This window comes from Rhinichthys klamathensis, unplaced genomic scaffold (assembly GCF_029890125.1).
Source record: "Rhinichthys klamathensis goyatoka isolate OS25496 unplaced genomic scaffold, OSU_Roscu_1.1 h1tg000020l_1, whole genome shotgun sequence".
NCBI classification, from domain to species: domain Eukaryota; kingdom Metazoa; phylum Chordata; class Actinopteri; order Cypriniformes; family Leuciscidae; genus Rhinichthys; species Rhinichthys klamathensis.
Window position 1 is genome coordinate 326,782 of NW_026606571.1, and position 19,501 is coordinate 346,282.

At 37.9% G+C, this 19,501-nt stretch overlaps 1 protein-coding gene across 1 annotated transcript; it reads left to right on the forward strand.

The window, feature by feature from the left end:
- Window positions 1-628: 628 nt before the first annotated feature.
- Window positions 629-19,042, forward strand: rnd1b (Rho family GTPase 1b). Its single transcript, XM_056238678.1, has 5 exons — window positions 629-848; window positions 1,167-1,254; window positions 14,835-14,944; window positions 15,303-15,437; window positions 16,491-19,042. Exons 1-5 carry the CDS (start codon window positions 729-731, stop codon window positions 16,734-16,736), a joined length of 699 nt encoding a protein of 232 aa, XP_056094653.1. The 5' UTR covers window positions 629-728; the 3' UTR covers window positions 16,737-19,042.
- Window positions 19,043-19,501: the final 459 nt, after the last annotated feature.

The window sequence follows — 19,501 nt, forward strand, 5'->3', positions numbered from 1 at the left end:
TAATAGTTTACGAATTAGCTATTGAATTGTTTGGGGACGTAGCCTATCGTTTGGGGAACATTTGAGGTTGTTATGATTTAAAAAAAAAAGACCTCAAAAATGAAAGGAAAACTCTGAAAGAAAGTAGGCAATTCACAGATCATTTAACTAAGTAAAGTCGTGTAGGTGGAGGGACAATGTGAACAAACCAAATGACTTTTTGTGCTGAGTGAAAACAATCTAATTAATAGCTATTCGGGAGATAATTAAGACGCCACATTATGCAGGAAAAGCCGTGAAGTGGCATCATTTAGTTTGTTTGTGATAGACATACATTGAAGCAAATTATCTCAGAGGCTATTATAATATATTTGTATAGCGTCTTTTGTAATCACAGAACAACCCTAGTGTGGATATTTTGGATAACTCGTATAAAATTTGCATTCTTGTGGAATTTTTCACCGATAAGGATTAGACAAAAGTTTCCCAAAAGACTGAGTCGTCGGGGAAATACGTTTCCATCCAGATGGAGGAGGGAATAATGTGAGACGTCATGAGCATCGTGCAAGGTGATTGGCTGTTGTGAGGCACATATAAGCCCACAGTCCACAGTTCAATCACTTCGGCGCAGTGTTGTGTAGCCTATAATCACCACAGAAACCGTTGTGCACTCGCGCATCCTCGTGTCGGTCTGTTTTAGGCGTTTTACTTTTTGATTATTTTATTCTGTTAAAAGACATCGTGAAACCATGAAAGAGAGAAGAAACGCACAACCAATGGTAGTCAGATGTAAACTGGTTCTGGTTGGGGATGTTCAATGCGGGAAAACTGCGATGTTACAGGTTTTGGCGAAGGATTGTTATCCGGAGGTCAGTAGCCTACAGCATTTCTCAAAGAAATGTATTTGTTAAAACAATTCTGTAATTATATTATTATTCCGAATGACATTTATGTCTAGATTAACTGTTGTTTCTCTCATCATGCATGTTAAGAATAATTTCATTGTAACATTGGTTACCAAGTCCGTTAGGATATTACAAAATGATGCAAACATTAAATCGGTTTACGTAGAGGCAAGGGACAGTATGTAAAGATTTAAAGTGGTACCCCGGTTTCTTTCTAAGCACCATATAGCTATGTATCACATGCATGTTCATCAGTTTTAATATGTTGCATGTCTTCCTCAGACGTATGTGCCCACAGTATTTGAGAACTACACGGCCTGTCTGGAGCTTGATGACCAACGTGTTGAATTGAGTTTATGGGACACGTCAGGTAAGATTAAACGGGTGACTGCGTGACTAAATATTAAAATGCATCTAAATCGAAAGTAACATTTTGTTTTGGCCATGTTATGTAACTTTGGACGACATCATAATGTAGTAGCTAAATGAAGCCCTATGAGTCTCGACATAATATGAAATGTCATGTGTAATTGAGGAAAAACAGTATATGGTCTGTTAATTTATAAACTTTAAATCAAAATACTTTAGTGGGATTCTTGATTGGTATACTGTTTTGAGCTAATGTGATGTCAAAATGGACTAGGAGTATATGGCAAGCCGTTTTGTCTTATTCATTCCCAGGACATGAATTTTGACATCAACAATTACATTTTCACTAGTTAAAATGACAATTCTTGATATCAGGAATTAAATTTTAACTAGTAAAACCTATAATTCTTGATATCTGTAATTGTATTTTCACTAGTTAAATTTCACCATAGGCTGCTGCCATTCAAATTTAATTGTTGATATCAGGAATTGATTTCTTACTAGTTGAAATTACAATTTCACATATCAGAGATAAAATTTGTACTCATTTTTCATATCAGTAATTACGTGGTTACTAGTAAAAATATAAATTCTTTAAGAACTCAATTATCAATAGTTGAAATGTTAATTCTTGATATCTGTCAATGTATTTCAACATGTTACATTTGTTTTTTTTCTGATATGTATTTCTGATATCAATAATTAGAGTAATTTCAAATATCTAAAACGCTTTCTTACTAGTAACAATCACAATCATGATATCAGACTATATTTACATGTCCACCAATGCAATTATTTCTAATAATAATCAGAGTCAACTTCAGAATAATGTCACGGAGTTCATTCATGAAGTTGTGTGAACAACACACAGTATCCGTGTGCGTCTGCGCACATGCACACTTTGGACAGAGCGGTAATAATGAGATTAAGGTGTTTACATGTCTGTTTATTGCGATTAAAATTGCCGTAGTTTAATGTGAATATGGTTACTACGATTTATAGCTTAACCGCATTAGTTTGATCAAAGTATTGCGTTTACATGAGGTAAAGTTTAATCACAATATTGCCAAAATCCCATTATAATTAGTGATGCACCGATGTGAAAATTGTGGCCGATACCGATAACTGATATTAATATTGCTGTTATGCCCGATATGATATTTACCGATGTCGATATCTCTGTATAGAAAACACATAGCGAGGATTAGGGCTGCACGATATTGGTAAAAAATTATATTGCGATATTTTATTTTTCTGCGATATAAAAACAATTTCACCAGATGACTTGCATTTGGAAAGAATGAATCATTCTAGAATGACTGGGGTGGTTTTGTCATGGAGTAAATCCGCATAGAAACTAATATTAATAGAATGTTAACTAATGTAGTTAACTAGACTTTAATAAATGGAACCTTATTGTAATGTGATATCAAAAATGAACTTTTTCACAATTCAATTGTTGATATCAAGAACAGACATTTGCACTAGTAACCATGCAATTATTGATATCAAAAATTATGATTTTTACTAGTAAGAACTGTATTTCTGATATGTGAAATTGGAATTTCAACTAGTAAGAAATCAATTCTTGATATCAACAATTGAATTTGAATGGCAGCCTATGAAATTTAACTAGTGAAAATCCAATTACATATATCAAGAATTATAGTTTTTACTAGTTCAAATTTTATTCTTGATATCAAGAATTCATATTTCTGTGAGATGACGTCATTGTTGAAATGAAGAATTAACATTGTTACTGGTAGAAATCTAATTCCTGATATCAATAATTAGCATTTTAACTAGTAAAAATGGAATTGTTGATATCAAGAATTCATATCCTGCTAATGATTAAAAGTCAAAACGGCTTGCCATACTTGGAGGGGGCATTTTGCCCACATCATATATTAAAATGACAAATAACTGAGACGTGATTTTCAGTATTATAATAATGTTGCATCTGTGTAGTTAATATCATCAGATATTCATGCATTTTTGCTTTAGTGTATTCATAGTCTAACTGAAATTGTCTGGAGAAAACACTAGAAATTGGAAACCACAGAATTGTTTGATGTTAGAAAATGTACCAGTATCTTGATAGTCTGAAGTCACCGAATTGCTACATTCCTTACAGTTGTTACGAATTGTAGCTGTTTTATATTCTGCTCAAGTAAACAGCCTGGCTTGTTTTGATCTGTGTTGGGCCAATCCAGTCATGCTGATTACTAAACTAGACCTGATTTGAATATTGAACATATTATTTATGCTAATTCTGAAGCAGTGTAGAAAAATGTAAATGTAGAATAATTGTAACAGACGCTCAGTTTGCAATAGAACACCATATAAAAACTATTTTCTGCAAAGAAAATATATAACATGGTGTGAAAAATGAGTACAGACTCTGATCAGAATTTCTGTCTGTTCCAAAATAGTAATTACAGACTATTTTGCTTGTGGATATCTAGTTAACTTGAATATCATTCCAAGAATTGATACTCGAATTTGAAAATCCAGCGATTATTTTATCCTCAAAAGTGCCATGTTAATGTGATTTTGTTTCCAAGATGACTGATGATAAACGCTGTATGCCCTTAATCCCGGAAGTTGTATGAAGTCAGCCAATCAGATTAGAGCTTTCCAAATCAAGAAAGCACTTTTTTGTCCAATATGCATCAGGCATGAGACTATAGACTATGTCTGTCTTTCTAACAACTGCCGTACATAATCCGTAGTCTAACGACTACATGATCACTGAGGCAGTTCACATCTCCCCATGGCTTCCCATTGTAGCCTATTGACCTGGTTACAATGTGCTGTGTATGTCTACTCCTCACTGCTCATTTCTGAATCCCTAGTAAATGACAGGCATGATAACCTCATATCTCTTTGGATGTGTTGCCAATAGAAGCATCATTAGCACCCAGTAACGTCTGGCTGTCCGCTGACTGTGAAGTGTGGCTGATAGGACTAGGTTTCTATAATGTGTTTGTGTACGTGTGCGATAGTGATTGCTAGAGAGAGAGAGAGAGAGGGAGAGCGAGAGCGAGAGCAAGGATTAAGATTTCATGTACAGATTGCTGAATGAAATATGTGCTGTTAATATGCCCCTGCCTTTTGCTCATGCTTTTTGATCTGATATAGTCTGCTTGGAGACAAGCCAGCTGAGAGAGAGTACGGTTTAAGGGGATGAGTCGGGGCTTGAATGAGGATGAGAGGGCAAACCAGAGTTTTATCCAGTTTTTAGCTGTTAATCATGGCTGGTGTTGTAGAATTCAAACTGTATTTCCATCAAGTTAAACGGATATTTCAATTCAAACTACTCTCGGATATAAACGGAATTGACTGCATATCCATAAGTTCAGGAAAAAAAGATAAATTGATTATTTGGCAAAAAACTAAAATGATACTGAAGTATTTCTCACAAAACTATATTCTCCCACTAAGAAGACAAAATATACTGTAGCGACAACACTATTAATATCTTATGCTCACCAAAGCTGCATAAATTTGTTTAAAAATACAGTAAAAACAGTAATATTGCAAAAATAAATGTTTCCATTAGGGGTGGAACGGTACACAGAAGTCACGGTTCGGTTCATACCTCGGTTCAGACATCACGGTTCGGTACGATTTCGGTACAATGGAGTGAAAAGCAAAGCAAAAATGCAGAAGGCATTTTTATAAATGTCTTAAACCTTGTATTTTTTTAAATAAGTTTTATTAATAAAGGCATAGAACCAGTTTATTTGTAGTGCACTGACAGTAGTTTTATATAATTAGTTTATTAATTAAATTATTAAAAAGACGAAAAGACCTTGAGATATGTTTGGTAATTGTACCTGAATGAATTTAAAATTAATTTGCTATTTCAGATCAAGATATTTGTTTTCCTTCATTTTAATTAACTAACTTTATTCTCATCTGAATTATAAATAATTGATTTCCGTATAAAATAATACTACCATAAAAACTTTTGTTAACAGTTGTAGGTTACAGTTTGACAAGAGTTTAGAGTGTGACAAAAGCACAATGTTGTGTTTTATTGCCAGTGTACACAAATATAAGTAAACAATTTGCAGTTTTAATGATGTCCTGTATGAAAAAAGTGACGGAGTATGTTTTTACGTTTCCACTGTTCGATCGCCCGTGCCTCTCTCTCTCACACACACACACACACACACACACACACACACACACACACACACACACACTGTTCATCGCGCGATTCGCGCCCGCGCCTCTCTCTCTCTCTCGCACGCGCGCGCACACACACACACACACACACACACTGTTCATCGCGCGATTCGCGCCCGCGCCTCTCTCTCTCGCGCGCGCGCACACACACACACACACACACACACACACACACACACACACTGTTCATCGCGCGATTCGCGCCCGCGCCTCTCTCTCTCTCGCACGCGCGCGCACACACACACACACACTGTTCGATCGCGCCTCTCTCTCTCTCGCACACACACACACACTGTTCATCGCGCCTCTCTCTCTCTCTCTCTCTCTCTCTCTCTCTCTCTCTCTCTCTCTCTCTCTCTCTCTCTCTCTCTCTCGCGCGCACACAGACACACACACTCCTGCATTGCAATCTTGATCGCAGCCTGTTCATTGCTGCGTTAACAGTCACACCAAAAGCGAATAGAGCGAAATTTATCGCTATTTAAGAGGTTTTTTTTTTATTTGTACCGTGTATTCTGCGTGCAAATTCGTGCACCGAACCGTGACGCCCGTACCGTTTCGGTTCAATACGAATACATGTACCGTTCCACCCCTAGTTTCCATGTTAACACGTTTTAAAATGTAATTTATTCCTGTGGTGACAAAGCTGAATTTTCGGTGTCACATGATACTTCAGAAATATATGCTGATTTAGTGCTCAAGAAACATTTCTGAGCATTATCAATGTTGTAAATATTGTTCTGCTTAATACTTTTGCAGATACTGTGAATCTTTTTTCTGGATTCTTTAAAATAGAAATCTTATATTTATAAAAAAAAAAAAAAAACTGTCCATTGATTGCATCCTTGCTGAAATACTAATATTTTCTTTCTGACCCCAAACATTTCAGTGGTAATGCATGTGTGTATATACATATTCATAGTCCTAAATGATGTCCCATTACCTTCAGTGTGCATTTTAAAAAGGTTTAATTGCTGCTTCGGTTTTGTACGTAAAATCAAGCTGGTGCCAAAGTCATAACCTACAGTAATTAGGTCATTGCACTTTTTCGATCACTTTGATTTTAATTACTACTAAAGAAAATTTAGCTTGAACTTCAGTTAGAAATGACAGAAATTGTGACAAGTGAGATGGATTAAAAAACAAACATGTTATGACATAATAAGAACATTTTACAGTGTGGCAGATTTGATTTGGAGTGTTGTTTTCGGTTATATGCTGTGTGCTGCTATTTATATCAGCTCAGTGATGCTGCTCAATGTGAACACTGCTTCTTATTTGTCTTCTCCTCATTGATTGCGCTGACCTCATCATTGGGTTTCCAACTGCTTTCTTTGAGGCCCAGAAAGGATTTACAGGTGAAAATCAATCCTCTCACTTAATCACGACAGCCAATTGGACCTACTGCAGCCAGGCTCTTAGAAGATGGCCGTGTGTATTTCTAATATGGAGGCTATATTTAATTTGCATTGGGGCATTAGCAATGGATTAGGTGGCATTTGCTGTTACGCTGATGGATGTACATTTTTGTGAATATAAATTCCGCTGCTTCAGTATGGGATGACTACACAAGATGTGTAAAAATAGTGCTCCATTAGCACATTAAAACAGCCAGTAGATTAATGTGCTCTCCAGTGGCCATTGGCAGTTGATGACAGGCACCAATGAGGAAACACCACCACAGCTCTGAGATGGTATTCCCTGAGGGGTCATGGCCAGCCCCTCGCAGTGAGAGAGAGGGGGGGTTTCTTTGTTGAGCTCCCATCATGTTCTGTGATGGAATCTCTGGGATCTTAAGGAAAAGGGGGGTTGGGAGTATGGAGAATGCTCTAGGTTTTGTTCTCATCTCTAGTGGGAAGACGGACAGGGGCTTTCACTTGCTTCTGGCTCCTTTGTGAACGTTGACCTCTCTCAGCCCCCTGCTTGCATCTACATGAGTCTCAGAGTGCTGATTAATTCTCACATATTCTACTACGTCGGAGTTTACTCTTATTCAGCTTATAAGTTCTGTTATAAATAATATCTGTTGCAAATACACATATTTAACTACAAGTCAGTAAAGATTTCAACAAGTACACAAAATAAGGGATGCATGAAATATTGGCCTGACATTATGTACATTTTTAATGTTATCGTTATCGGCCGATATATTAAAGATGATAAATAATGGATTATTTCCTTCAGCTGAGACACTTCAGATGTGCACTGTTTGAAATGATTGCAATCACTTAGTTAAAATACAGTCCAGCATGTGCAGTGCAAGTCTGTCATATAGGCTACATATAAAATTATAATGAGAACATTATAATTGTGTGCTTGGGACATGACTTTTAATGGTGAGACTTTGGTTTTTGTAATCAGGCTCTCAAAAATTATATAAACATTTGGTTATCGGCTTTCAATTATAAATAAATATTGGTTATCGCATCGGCCAAAATTTTTATCGGTGCATCCCTACACAAAATAATTCGTGCTTTATTTTGAGTCGAACAGGAATGATAATGATTTGCAGATCAATAACCTGTACTAATAACTGATCTGATTGATTCAGTTCATTAAGTGAATTATTCTTCCGACTGATGAGTCTTTTTAAACACTTAATTAAAAGAGTCATGTTATTTGTTCTTGAGTTAGACATGGGTTGTTTTATTGAGGTAGTGACAACCCTAAAATGACGTATTGTCTGGCATTATTTTTGCAGCCAGACTTTTTCATCGTTCAATACAGACAGCAAGCTCATTCACTTGGGTAAAATGCTTTCTTCTTTTCATTATATGATACCATCTTCTTCACACTGGAGTGATATTTTCTTTCCCTAGTAAATGACATTAAGCCGTAATAATTGACAGGATCTGTTATCACTGTGTCATTTAGACTGTCAGAGAAGGCTTAGTCATGAGGGACGAGCATTGTGAACATGACTCTTTTAATAAGTACTGAAGTGAATCATACCCAAGACCACCTCTTCAAGTGACGTTTTTACAATCCAAACTGTGACGTCAAGCACACTCAGGTGCGCACCAAAAATCTTTCTTTAGTTGAAATGTGATTGTTTTCATTATGTTTCAGAACATGTCTGATACAACTTGATAGTTACAGTCATAGTTCAGAGTCATTGCTGAAACGCTGCTAAAATAGTTTTTCAAAGAGTGAAAGGGATCAGCAGATGGAATACGCTGCGGCTCTGGTCTGTGCGGCACACAAAAGCAGCCCACTCTACCTCCATCTGTTCTCTTCACAAGACTTTTCCTGCACCCAAGGAAAAGGCCATCTCATATCAAACACATGCTCACGTTGGCCCACTTTTCAGTTAAGCTAGTTTGCTCCAGGCATGGCTTCACAACAAAAAGCATTTAGTGCGATTGTAGCGACTCTACTCTGCTCTTTTTTCCCCCCATTTTTGCACGCTTCACCAACCCTACGTCTGGTAATACACAGGCAGCATAACATCCTCATCTTGTTTATCCAGGGAACATGTGGCCCAGGGTTGAGAGCGGAGAAGCGGTTTGTTCACTATTGCACATCCCTGCACACATAGTGCAGTTCTGTGATTCAAGACTGCAGGTGGTACATGATTCATGTTAGGAAGCGCTCCCTGCCAACAGTATAAGCGTCACAGTGTCCTTTTCAGATTTCAAACAGTGGTTTGAGTGAGTTTTGGTAAGCTCACCATGTGGAGGTCTTTGTCTCTGACTGCTGGGATGTGCCATTTTGTCAAGATTAATTGAAATTGCTTCTTGTCCCTCGGTGTACATCTACATCGATCGCTGCATTATAATCAACAGCAATTGAATGCAGCCTCACGCCCAGGTTTGTGTGTTCGTGATGTCCCGGTAATAGAGGAAAGAGGCGGTGATCTGTGCTTCAGAGTGATATGTCTGCAGTGTGGTTCGCACTCACTCAAACCCATTCCTGCTTTAACCAGTGATCTCTCCATAATGAAATGAGGGAAATTAGCTTTTTTAATTTCATGTTGAATTTTAGTTCATTAAAACTTAGTCAACATGACCCTTTTGAGCAATTCTTCAACTAAATGCTCAAAAAGATTCTCAAAGTCATGAGTTATCAGTTTGAATCAGTCTGGCAAATCCTTCACTGAATGTACTCCACTCTACAATTGAGTAAAGGATTCATCAGACTGATTCAAAACAACAGCTTAAAGGCCCGTTCACACCAAGCACGATAACTATAAAGATAACGATAAAGATATAATTCTAAAAATCGTTCTCCATATTAAAGAATAACGATAAAGATATGAGGAACGATATCGTTGGGATCACTTTCAGAACGATTTTTTTCCAGCTGTCGAACGATAAAACACTGACAGCCAATCAGAATCCATTCTAATTTAAAGGTCTACTTTGAAACCGCAGCGCGGGCAGCGCGCGTGCTTAGAATAAAAAGACCGTTATCAGTCGTTGGTGTGGACGCATATATAGTTATCTTTATCGTTATCTTTATAGTTATCGTGCTTGGTGTGAATGGGCCTTAAGACCGTGGGCCCTATTTTAACGATCTGAAACGCAAGTGTCAAAGCGCAAGTAACTTTGTGGGCGGATCCCGGCGCTGTTGCTATTTTCCCGGCGGGATAAACGCCTCTTGCGCCTGGCGCAAATCTAAAAGGGGTTGGTCTGAAGTAGCTTCATTATTCATAGGTGTGGTTTGGGCGTAACGTGAAATAAACCAATCAGAGCGTCATCTCACATTCCCTTTAAAGCAACACCATGTGATTTTTCCTCAGCGGTCGCCCTACAGGTTGGAAGCAGAATTTTCCATTACTGCTGTCGTAAATAATTTAGCCTACCGCAGCCGACTGTCGCACGCGCACGCTCGCTGTTTATCCAGCACTGGCTTTGGAATCAACAATGGCAGACATCCCAACCTGCAAGAAGTCATTTCAGGGAGGTATATCTTGGTGACTGGATTCTTGACGGGGGGGGGGGGGGCGGCTGGTGGCGGGTTGACTAGCTTTCGTGAGGCACACTCGCAAGGTCTCTCGCTCTCTCTCTCTCTGCCGTGCTCGCGCTATGTATGTTATGCGCGCAGTATGTTCTGTCTCGCATGCGCGCTCTAGATTCCGGCAGATCTGAACTAATTTGCGGGCATCAGGGAGACGCAGGAGACTCCCGGGAGACTTGGGATGTCTGCAATGGCCACAGACAATTTGAGGAAGTGGTGGGGGAAGTGACGTATGCCGTAAAGCAGTCGAATTTTGTAGTTCTTTTTGTGCACGGGTTCCTACCCGAAACCCGAAGTTACATAGTGGCACTATGTAGTGGTACATAGTGGTAAAAGCGATACAGACCACGTCAGGCTATGGCAGACGTGTCATTTAACTTATTTTAAGTCGATGTACCATCACAAGGGTCTTGGAAATATATTATGAAGGTTGAAAAACTACATAGTGTTACTTTAAGAGCAGGCGCGCTTGTTCTAAAGCGGATTCCTATTATAACGGCGGATTTGCCAGGCGCGCGCCAGGAGCGGTTCACAGCCGAGGAGAGCAACGTTCTCGTCAGGGCCGTAAAACACAGAGAAGTGACATTGGGGATGGAGAAACCCACACAAATTAACTTCTGTTAAACAGGCGTATGATAATTTGGGTAAATGTGTAAGCTACATGTATGCTTTATAATAAATTGTCTATCTATCTATCTATCTATCTATCTATCTATCTATCTATCTATCTATCTATCTATCGTAATAATGTATGATTTGCAAAAATGAAAACTGCTGCTTAGATGAGAGAAGCAACGTGTATGCGCGTTGTGCACACGCTACATTGATTATGGCCAAGCATGCGCCCTTAAAATAGCATAATGAACAACGCGCAACGCGCCACTGACTTTAGACTAGGTTTTTTCTGGTCAGTGGCGCAATTGTTTTACAGAACAGCAAAATAGCATGAGGGAAAGTTTGCGCCGGAACACGCCTCCTCTTTGCGCTGAACCGCCCCGGGGAGCGCAAGTGTATTTCTTAGTTAACCGACGTGCGTCTGTGGAGGGAAAAGTCCGCTTTGCGCGGGTGCAAAATAGGAATGATACATGCGTCAGTGTACAAAGTCATTTGCGCCGAGTGCAAGATAGGATCCCAAGTCTTTTTGAGTGATTCATTGAAAGAAATGCTCATAAGAGTCATGTTGGATAAGTTTCAATCAACCTAAAATCAACATGACATAAAATTGAATACTTAACGTATTGTTTAGGGATTTTATTTGATGTTTACAGATTGGAATCATAAATAACTATTTTAGTAATCCTACTTGTGTAAAAGTAATGTTTGAAAAAACATGTAACAGTTCTTGCAAAAAAATTTCAGACTTTATACTATATTCTATATAACAAAGTAAGTTATAAACCGTGGGAGTTTGAGTCACTAAAAAAAGAACCAAATTAACTATTTGGGAATCAGTTAGACCATACTGTTCACACTGTATGTGATTTGATTCAATAATAAGAATCAAATAATCAGTTATTTGGGAATCAACTGGTTGCACCGAAAAGTTTTGATTTTCTAAAATGAAATAAGTAGGGCTGCCCCCAAATAGTCGACTAAATGTTAGTCGATATGAGGAGGGCTTGGTCGAATACATTTTCATTAGTCGGTTAGTCGCAAAAAAACGTGAAAAAAATTACGCAATCAGGGGCCTGCGCAGTCAGTGTATGACATGACATCAAAGCAACGAGAGATCAACGAGATCTCGTGCCTCGCGGTATACCAAAGCGCACTTGTGGGAGAGGTGTCTGGCTGATATCCATGCTGATGGCCATTGATGAGGAGGAGCATGCAGAAGAGAAGGATGAACTAAAAATGTACTGGCAGATAAAACAAAGGTTGATTCGGGACCATTGGCATGGTGGCATAAAAATGAACATCGATATCCAAAGCTCGCTAAAGCAGCTAAACGCCTCCACTGTATCCCTTTCACATCCACTCCATCAGAGCGCATCTTTTCAAAGGCCGGCTTCATTGTGAACAAGTCGAGAAGCTCCCTTCTTCCCAACAATGTGGACAAGCTGGTGTTCCTCTCACATAATATGAAAAAAATAAAATCGAATTGAAAGCTTAGGTAAGAATGCTTAATTTCCTTTTTGTAGCGTTTCGGTTTCCTATCCGTTAGGCTATAAAAAAACGGGTATTTTTATAACCGGGTAGGTTATACAAATAAATAAATATTATTTTTATTTATTCGTTTTTATATAATGCAGAAGTTGTTTTTTTATTCTGTAAGAAAAATTTGTCTGATGTTTGCAATTTGTTTCAGGTCAAGACTCATCCGTCGTCTTAATGCAGTTTGCGGCTTTGCTCTGATATTTTTGATTTGTATTAGTGTTCTTTAAATTAGCCTATTTGTTCCACATTTTGTCTTAAATATAGCCTAGTTGTCTAAACAATTTAATCAAATACTTAGGCTGTTGATTTGTTTGCCGCTGCCCTTTTTTATTCTAAGTTTGGCGTTGTGCGATGTGCCATGTGCATTTATTAAATTGTTCGTTTTTGTTAATTTTCCTTTTGAACAATATAAAAATTATATTAATTTAATTTTCCACTGTATTTTTATACCAAACAGCGTTTTTGCTACAGTATTTTTTGCCTTCTTTTGTACTAGGCCTAAGTTACTAATAAGTTTATTTAATTTATTTTAAAGAACGAATTTTAGTTTATTTTATTCAAAACTGTTTCTTTTTTACATGTAACTGTTACAGTTTGTATTTTTGATAATAAATTATTAATGCACAGGCAGTCTGATTGCTGTTTTTATGTTATAATTAGCCTATAACGTGTCATAAGCGCTGTATACTTTAAACACTTTACTATTCTGTTTTAAGCGCTTAATTTTCATTTTGAACGCGCTAATATCATGCTTTAGCATTTTCTGTCATATGGAAGTGTTAAACTTCAACTTGGACTATACCTTTCCTTGTATATACGCAAGTTTTTATATTAATATCATAAATGAACGATTATTCGACTAATCGCTAAAATGCAGGAGTGTTAGTCGACTAGGAATATCTTTAGTCGGGGGCAGCCCTAGAAATAAGAACGATTCAATTCATAAGAGTGACATGTTCTGATGCAGACCCCAGATCCCCCCCCCCCCCCCCCCCCCCCCTTTTTTTTTTTTTTTAAAGTAAGCTCCCTTTTCAACAAAGTTCAATCAATATTGTTAACTATGAGGCTTCTAGACTGCAGTGGATGGCTAACAATTGTTTCACTGACTCTTGCAAAGACGTGAAGACTGTTACACGTGAGGTTCAGAAGGAAAAAATCATCCAGTAAAGGAGACTCTGCAATAGTGAGGTGTATATAAGGCTGTTTACGCCTCCCCAGCATCTTCTCAGTACCAAGTGGGTGGGCACTGCTCTGTATCAAATGATTGATGGGCAGTTAAGGGATGCCTTTAGGAAGACGGCGCTCTGCAGATGGTTGACTCCAAGGCTGTTGCTGTGGAAACAGAGGGACTGGAGGTACTGGGGGGGGGGGGGGGGGGGGGGGGGGGGTGACTTAAGGATTCTGAGCAAGAGCGGGAAAGAGTGCCAACCCCAGCCCCATCGCTCCAGTTGCATAATCTACTGGAAAAAAAAAATAAACCGAGGGAGAGAGCGAGACACATAGATCAATGAGGTTTTTATAGCTCAATTGTCATTTTCTTCATCTTTAAAATGCCAATATGGCAAGCAGTGAGAAGAAGAGGGCTTTAACAGGATGTATGATGAGCAGGGGAGCTCTACCTCTGGCCTTTGTCTGCTTCAGTCTGCAGATACAGCACATTCACAGACAGTCAGCTATGTATGTACTGGTGTAACATATTTAGAAGTTAATTTTATTTTTTACTTATTTTATTTGTTCTCTCTCTCTCTCTCCTCTCTCTCTCTCTCTCTCTCTCTCTCTCTCTCTCTCTCTCTCTCTCTCTCTCTCTCTCTCTCTCTCTCTCTCTCTCTCTCTCTCTCTCTCTCTCTCTCTCTCTCTCTCTCTCTCTCTCTCTCTCTCTCTCTCTCTCTCTCTCTCTCTCTCTCTCTCTCTCTCTCTCTCTCTCTCGCCTCTTTTGTCTCTTTCCAGTGGAGGGCATATATATATACACACACACACACAGGGTCATGAAACATTTATTTTTAAAGCATTTTAACTTAAGCCTTAAACTAAAATTGAATGTTTATTTTGTTAATGTTCCTGTTTTACTGTAGGATTTGATCAATATACCAAAATTGTCTCTTTATTTTGTTAATGTTGCTGGTTTGTGGATTTCAAAAATGCTTGCTGTCATAATTTTGTATTGAAATGTAACATTTAAAAATATTCTCTACCTCTGAATTGACATTTTATTTTCTGCTGATTTCCTCTCATCATTGTAGTCATTTCTTCATTAGCATCTCTCTCTTGTTTCAGGATCTCCATACTATGATAATGTGAGACCCCTCTGCTACAGTGACTCCGATGCCGTGCTCCTCTGTTTTGACATCAGTCGCCCAGATATCTTTGACAGTGGACTTAAGAAGGTAACCAGATATTCCTATTAATATTCAAACCCACCATTGACCTCAAGAAAGCATTGCATTGGGCTTTCTTTACCGTAAAATGTTTTGTCAGGTAACCTAAAAATGTGCTTCATGTGGGAGTTTATGAAGTTTAATTTAGAGTTCTTTATGAATGATTCATTTGTTTTTGCTTTTTTACTGTACTTTAGCATTTTTGGGCTGCAATATTTATCACGCCATACTTGCCAGAAGTGCTTGGCACTTAAGAATCAAGATTACAATTGTCATTATGCAACCCTATACAGAACAATGTGTTTGCTCTGTAAGATTAATCCGTTCTTGCAAAACAATTATTTTATATATTTCTGTCTCTTTGCAGTGGAGGGCTGAGATCCTCGACTTCTGCCCCAGTACTCGAATTCTCCTCGTTGGTTGCAAGACAGACCTTCGGACAGATGTCTGCACGCTGATGGAACTGTCCAATCAGAAACAAACACCCATCACTCATGAGCAGGTACAGCCACTTTCTAACTACTTTCCACTGTTGCATTGATCTTGCTTACTCAGGCTGTAAGGCAATATTCTCTGTCAAACTGCTTTTTGAACTACACTACCACATTTAAAAGTTTGGGGTCAGTAAGAATTTTTTTGAAAGACTTTTCTTTTTTTTTTATTCAGCAAGGATGCATTAAATTATTAAAAAGTGACAGTAAAGACATTTATAATGTTACAAAATATTTCTGTGTCAAATAAATGCTGTTATTTTTGGCTTTCTATTCATCAAATAATCCTGAATACATTGTATCACAGTTTCCACAAAAATATGAAGCAGCACAACTGTTTTCAACATTTATAATAATAAATATTTCTTGAGCAGCAAATCATCATATTAGAATGATTTCTGAAGGATCATGTGACACTGAAGACTGGAGTAATGATGCTGAAAATTATGTTTTACATCAATAGGATAAATTACATTTTAAAATATATAAAAAATAGAAAGTTATTTTAATTTGCAAAAATATTTCACAATATTACAGTTTTTTCTGTATTTTTTTTTAGCAAAAAATTGCATCCTTTCAAAAACTTTTTAAAAATATCTTACCGACTCCAAACTTTTGAACAGTAGTGTGTATGTATATATTGTGAAAAGTATTATTATTATTATTATTAAAAAAAGATACACCATCAGCTAGGTAAATAATTTCTAGGTAATATTTAAAGAATTGCTTTGGAGTTAGTGCAGTGACCGTTAAATGCAATGCCATTTCGGAAATAACATGTTCACTTTATAAAATCCTACTTAAGTTATGTATAATAATAGAATATATGTTTATCTGGTTAATGGGTACATGAAAACATAGCTGCCCTGTATAATTTAGGAAGGGGGTCATCTAAATCTTTAAATCAGACACTTGTCTTTACTTCGGATGCTATCTTAAAAGGTAACTGCCTATATAGACAACTCACAACATGAACAAAGCTTTTGAATCTATGACCTGTATCTTTGGCTTCTATTAAGAACCAACAGCGAACTGAGTTTTTTGTGCATCTCCTTCCATCACAGGGCTCTGCCATGGCCAAACAGTTGGGTGCCGAGGCTTATCTGGAGTGTTCAGCCTTCACCTCCGAGAAGAGCATCCACAGCGTGTTCCGCACAGCTGCGCTGGCTTGCATTAACAAGCTGCAGCCACTTGCCAAGCCAAGCCCGACCCGCCGCCTGTCCAAACGCCTGCTGCACCTCCCCAGCAAATCTGAGCTACTATCCTCCACCTTCAAGAAGGAGAAGGCCAAGAGTTGCTCAGTAATGTGAGTGGAGAACTTCACCCCCATAACAAAAGCTACACCATTCCCTGCGCTTTGGTCTGGGGAAGGGGGTGGGTTCCGATGGCCACATCATTGACGTGTGGAATCCTTCCTCACCCCCCAAAGAAACACCTTTCAGAGCAAGTGGACACCTCGCTGTCCTCCTTGTCCTGAGCTCTTCAACAGTGCATCATATGTATTTTCAGTACTGTATCTTGCTTTTTCAAAACGAGATTCAATCATCAGCCGTCATCTATTCACTCCTTGTTATTGAGAGATTTGCTGTCGTTGTGCCAGTTGAAGCTCGGAATGATTCAACTTAGGAAACAGATGTTTTAAAAGAGGTTCCAATGTTCAATGTAAGCTATTCAATGTATAAATACGAGCTCTCTAGTGTAAGATTCAAAATACATGCCTACAGTATGCACTAATGACTAAATCTGAGGGAACCGATCCAAGGGAATTGTGAAGCCGGGACCGTTGGGGAGCTGTGCGCGAGGCCTGGGTCATGTAGAGGAGAACGAGACCCATTTGGCATTATCATGCTGGTCGAATTGGCTGCAGTGCAGGAAGCGAAATGTGTTTTTTTTTTTTTTTTTTTTAAATGGGAGCCATTCATATCTGAACACTAAGATGGAGGAATGGAGGGAAACAAGGGCCAAAAATATGTGTAAAAAAGACCATTTATGATCCTACCAAAGTCAATTTTCCCTTATTTCCTCTAGAACACTGTCTGATATATACATGCTTCTATTTTTAGAGGCAATATCTATCTGAGAGATAGGATGGGTGTGACTGGGGAATATATTACAGTGATTATCTGTATCTTAACATCTCCTGCTGCTCTGTAGTGTAGACAACCATGAATTTGTGAAGCGATCCCTGTGCTAGTTCTGCGAGGACTCGATCGGATCGAATTTGGCACGATGAATCTTCTTTCCTTTTTTAAATGACCTCGAGAGATTTCGTAGCAGGTTGAAGGTTGTACATCGCCTGGTTTGAGACAATTAAGATCAGACCAGCTTGGGTTTAGTTTTTCATGCATCTTATGTAGCAATCTCCCGTTTCATTGCCTCCATGCTCATTTTCAGCACTAGCAGCAGAAATATTTGTGGATGATATCATCCAATGTGCTTCTAAACTTGATTCTCAATGGGAAAAATAAAAACGTGTTTTCTTGTGCAAAGTGCTAATCTTGAAGTCTGCTTTCCACCACAAAGCAATAATTATGGTTCAAGTGCTTAATTCAAAGTGTGTACAGTGGCAATAATTAAAACAAAAAAGGCTATTATAAATTCATGCTAATGCTTTGTGGACATGCGTATATTTATGTGGATATACATCAGTGCTGCTGTAAAAACAGGCCAATATATTGTGACTCTGAGCCTTTGTTAAAGTAATTAGATGAAAATATGACCATTGGAGTGCAATGTTTTTTCCCCCTCATTTTCAACCAAATTGGAATATTAGTGTTCTGTTCATGAGCATAAGAGAGGTTAATGCATGAGGAGCAGATGGACTGGAAGGAGATTCAGACTGGACATTTTAATATATGGATCAGCTGACATGATAAGGGCTTTGTTTGTGAATATTCAAGGCCAAACTGGAAATGGAAACAGACTTTTGGAATAAAACCGAACAGGCTGGTCCTGTTTAATGAAAGAGATTTTTCCATTTTTTAACTATTGTTCAAATAGTTGGTTTTGCTTTATTTCTGTACACTTGAAATCAATATTTTGTTCAGTGGCGGAAGATGAGATGCGGGCAGCCACTGTGGCTGTTTACAAGCTCCGCCACTGTGATCACACACCAAATTCCTTTTTGCATTGTCTAGTGACTTTGTAAATAAAATGAAAATGAATTTTGGGTGCTAGGGAGTATGAACAGCGTGTAAACATGTCACATGGCTGGTCATACATTGTAGCTGCCGATTTATGTTTGTGAAGTTCTGGGTCATGTGAGCGTCCCAGATGAAGGACATCCAGTCATTATGCTGCCATTGCACACTGTTTGGTACAAATATACTTCAAGCATGTCCTCTAGTTCTTCAGTTGTACATATCCTGTTTTGTAATCTTTGTAAGACATCTAAAAGAATGTCACAAGATTAAATATTTGTTCATGTTGTGGATTGACAAGGATGTGCTTAATGTAAAACTGCTTAGTCCTATTTATTTGGATTCATCATTTGAGGCAGGCAACTATTTTCTGTTTCGTGTTTTACACTGTTTCATTTCAGAATGTTATTTTTGAAATGATGTCTTCTCCTTTTGTCTTTCCAGTAATAAAGCTTGCCTTTGTGTGGCACACACGACCTTGAGTATTGAGTATTTGAGTTTGTTTTTAACTGTGAACTAAGGCAATTCATAAAAATACCTATTTGCATATAGTATGTGTGTGTGTATATATATATATATATATATATATATAATCTTTAAATGTAGCCTACCTCAAGTATCAGCCAAGGAAAACTGAAAAATGTTGCCCAATAATTGTAAGAAAGACATGATTAAATTGTCTTTGTTGTACATTTATATAGATGTATAATTCCATAGCATACTTAAACTTATAGTAGCCTATGTCAAAATAAGGTAGCTTAATTTCTGTTATATTCAAAAAGGATCACACGATCCTTCAGAAATCATTCTAATATGATAATTTGGTAAATGGTAATGCTGCTTAATATTTTGTGGAAACCATTTTTCAGGATTTGATGAAAGTTCAAAATGAGTTAAAAACAGCATTTATTAGAAATGGAACATTATAAATGGCT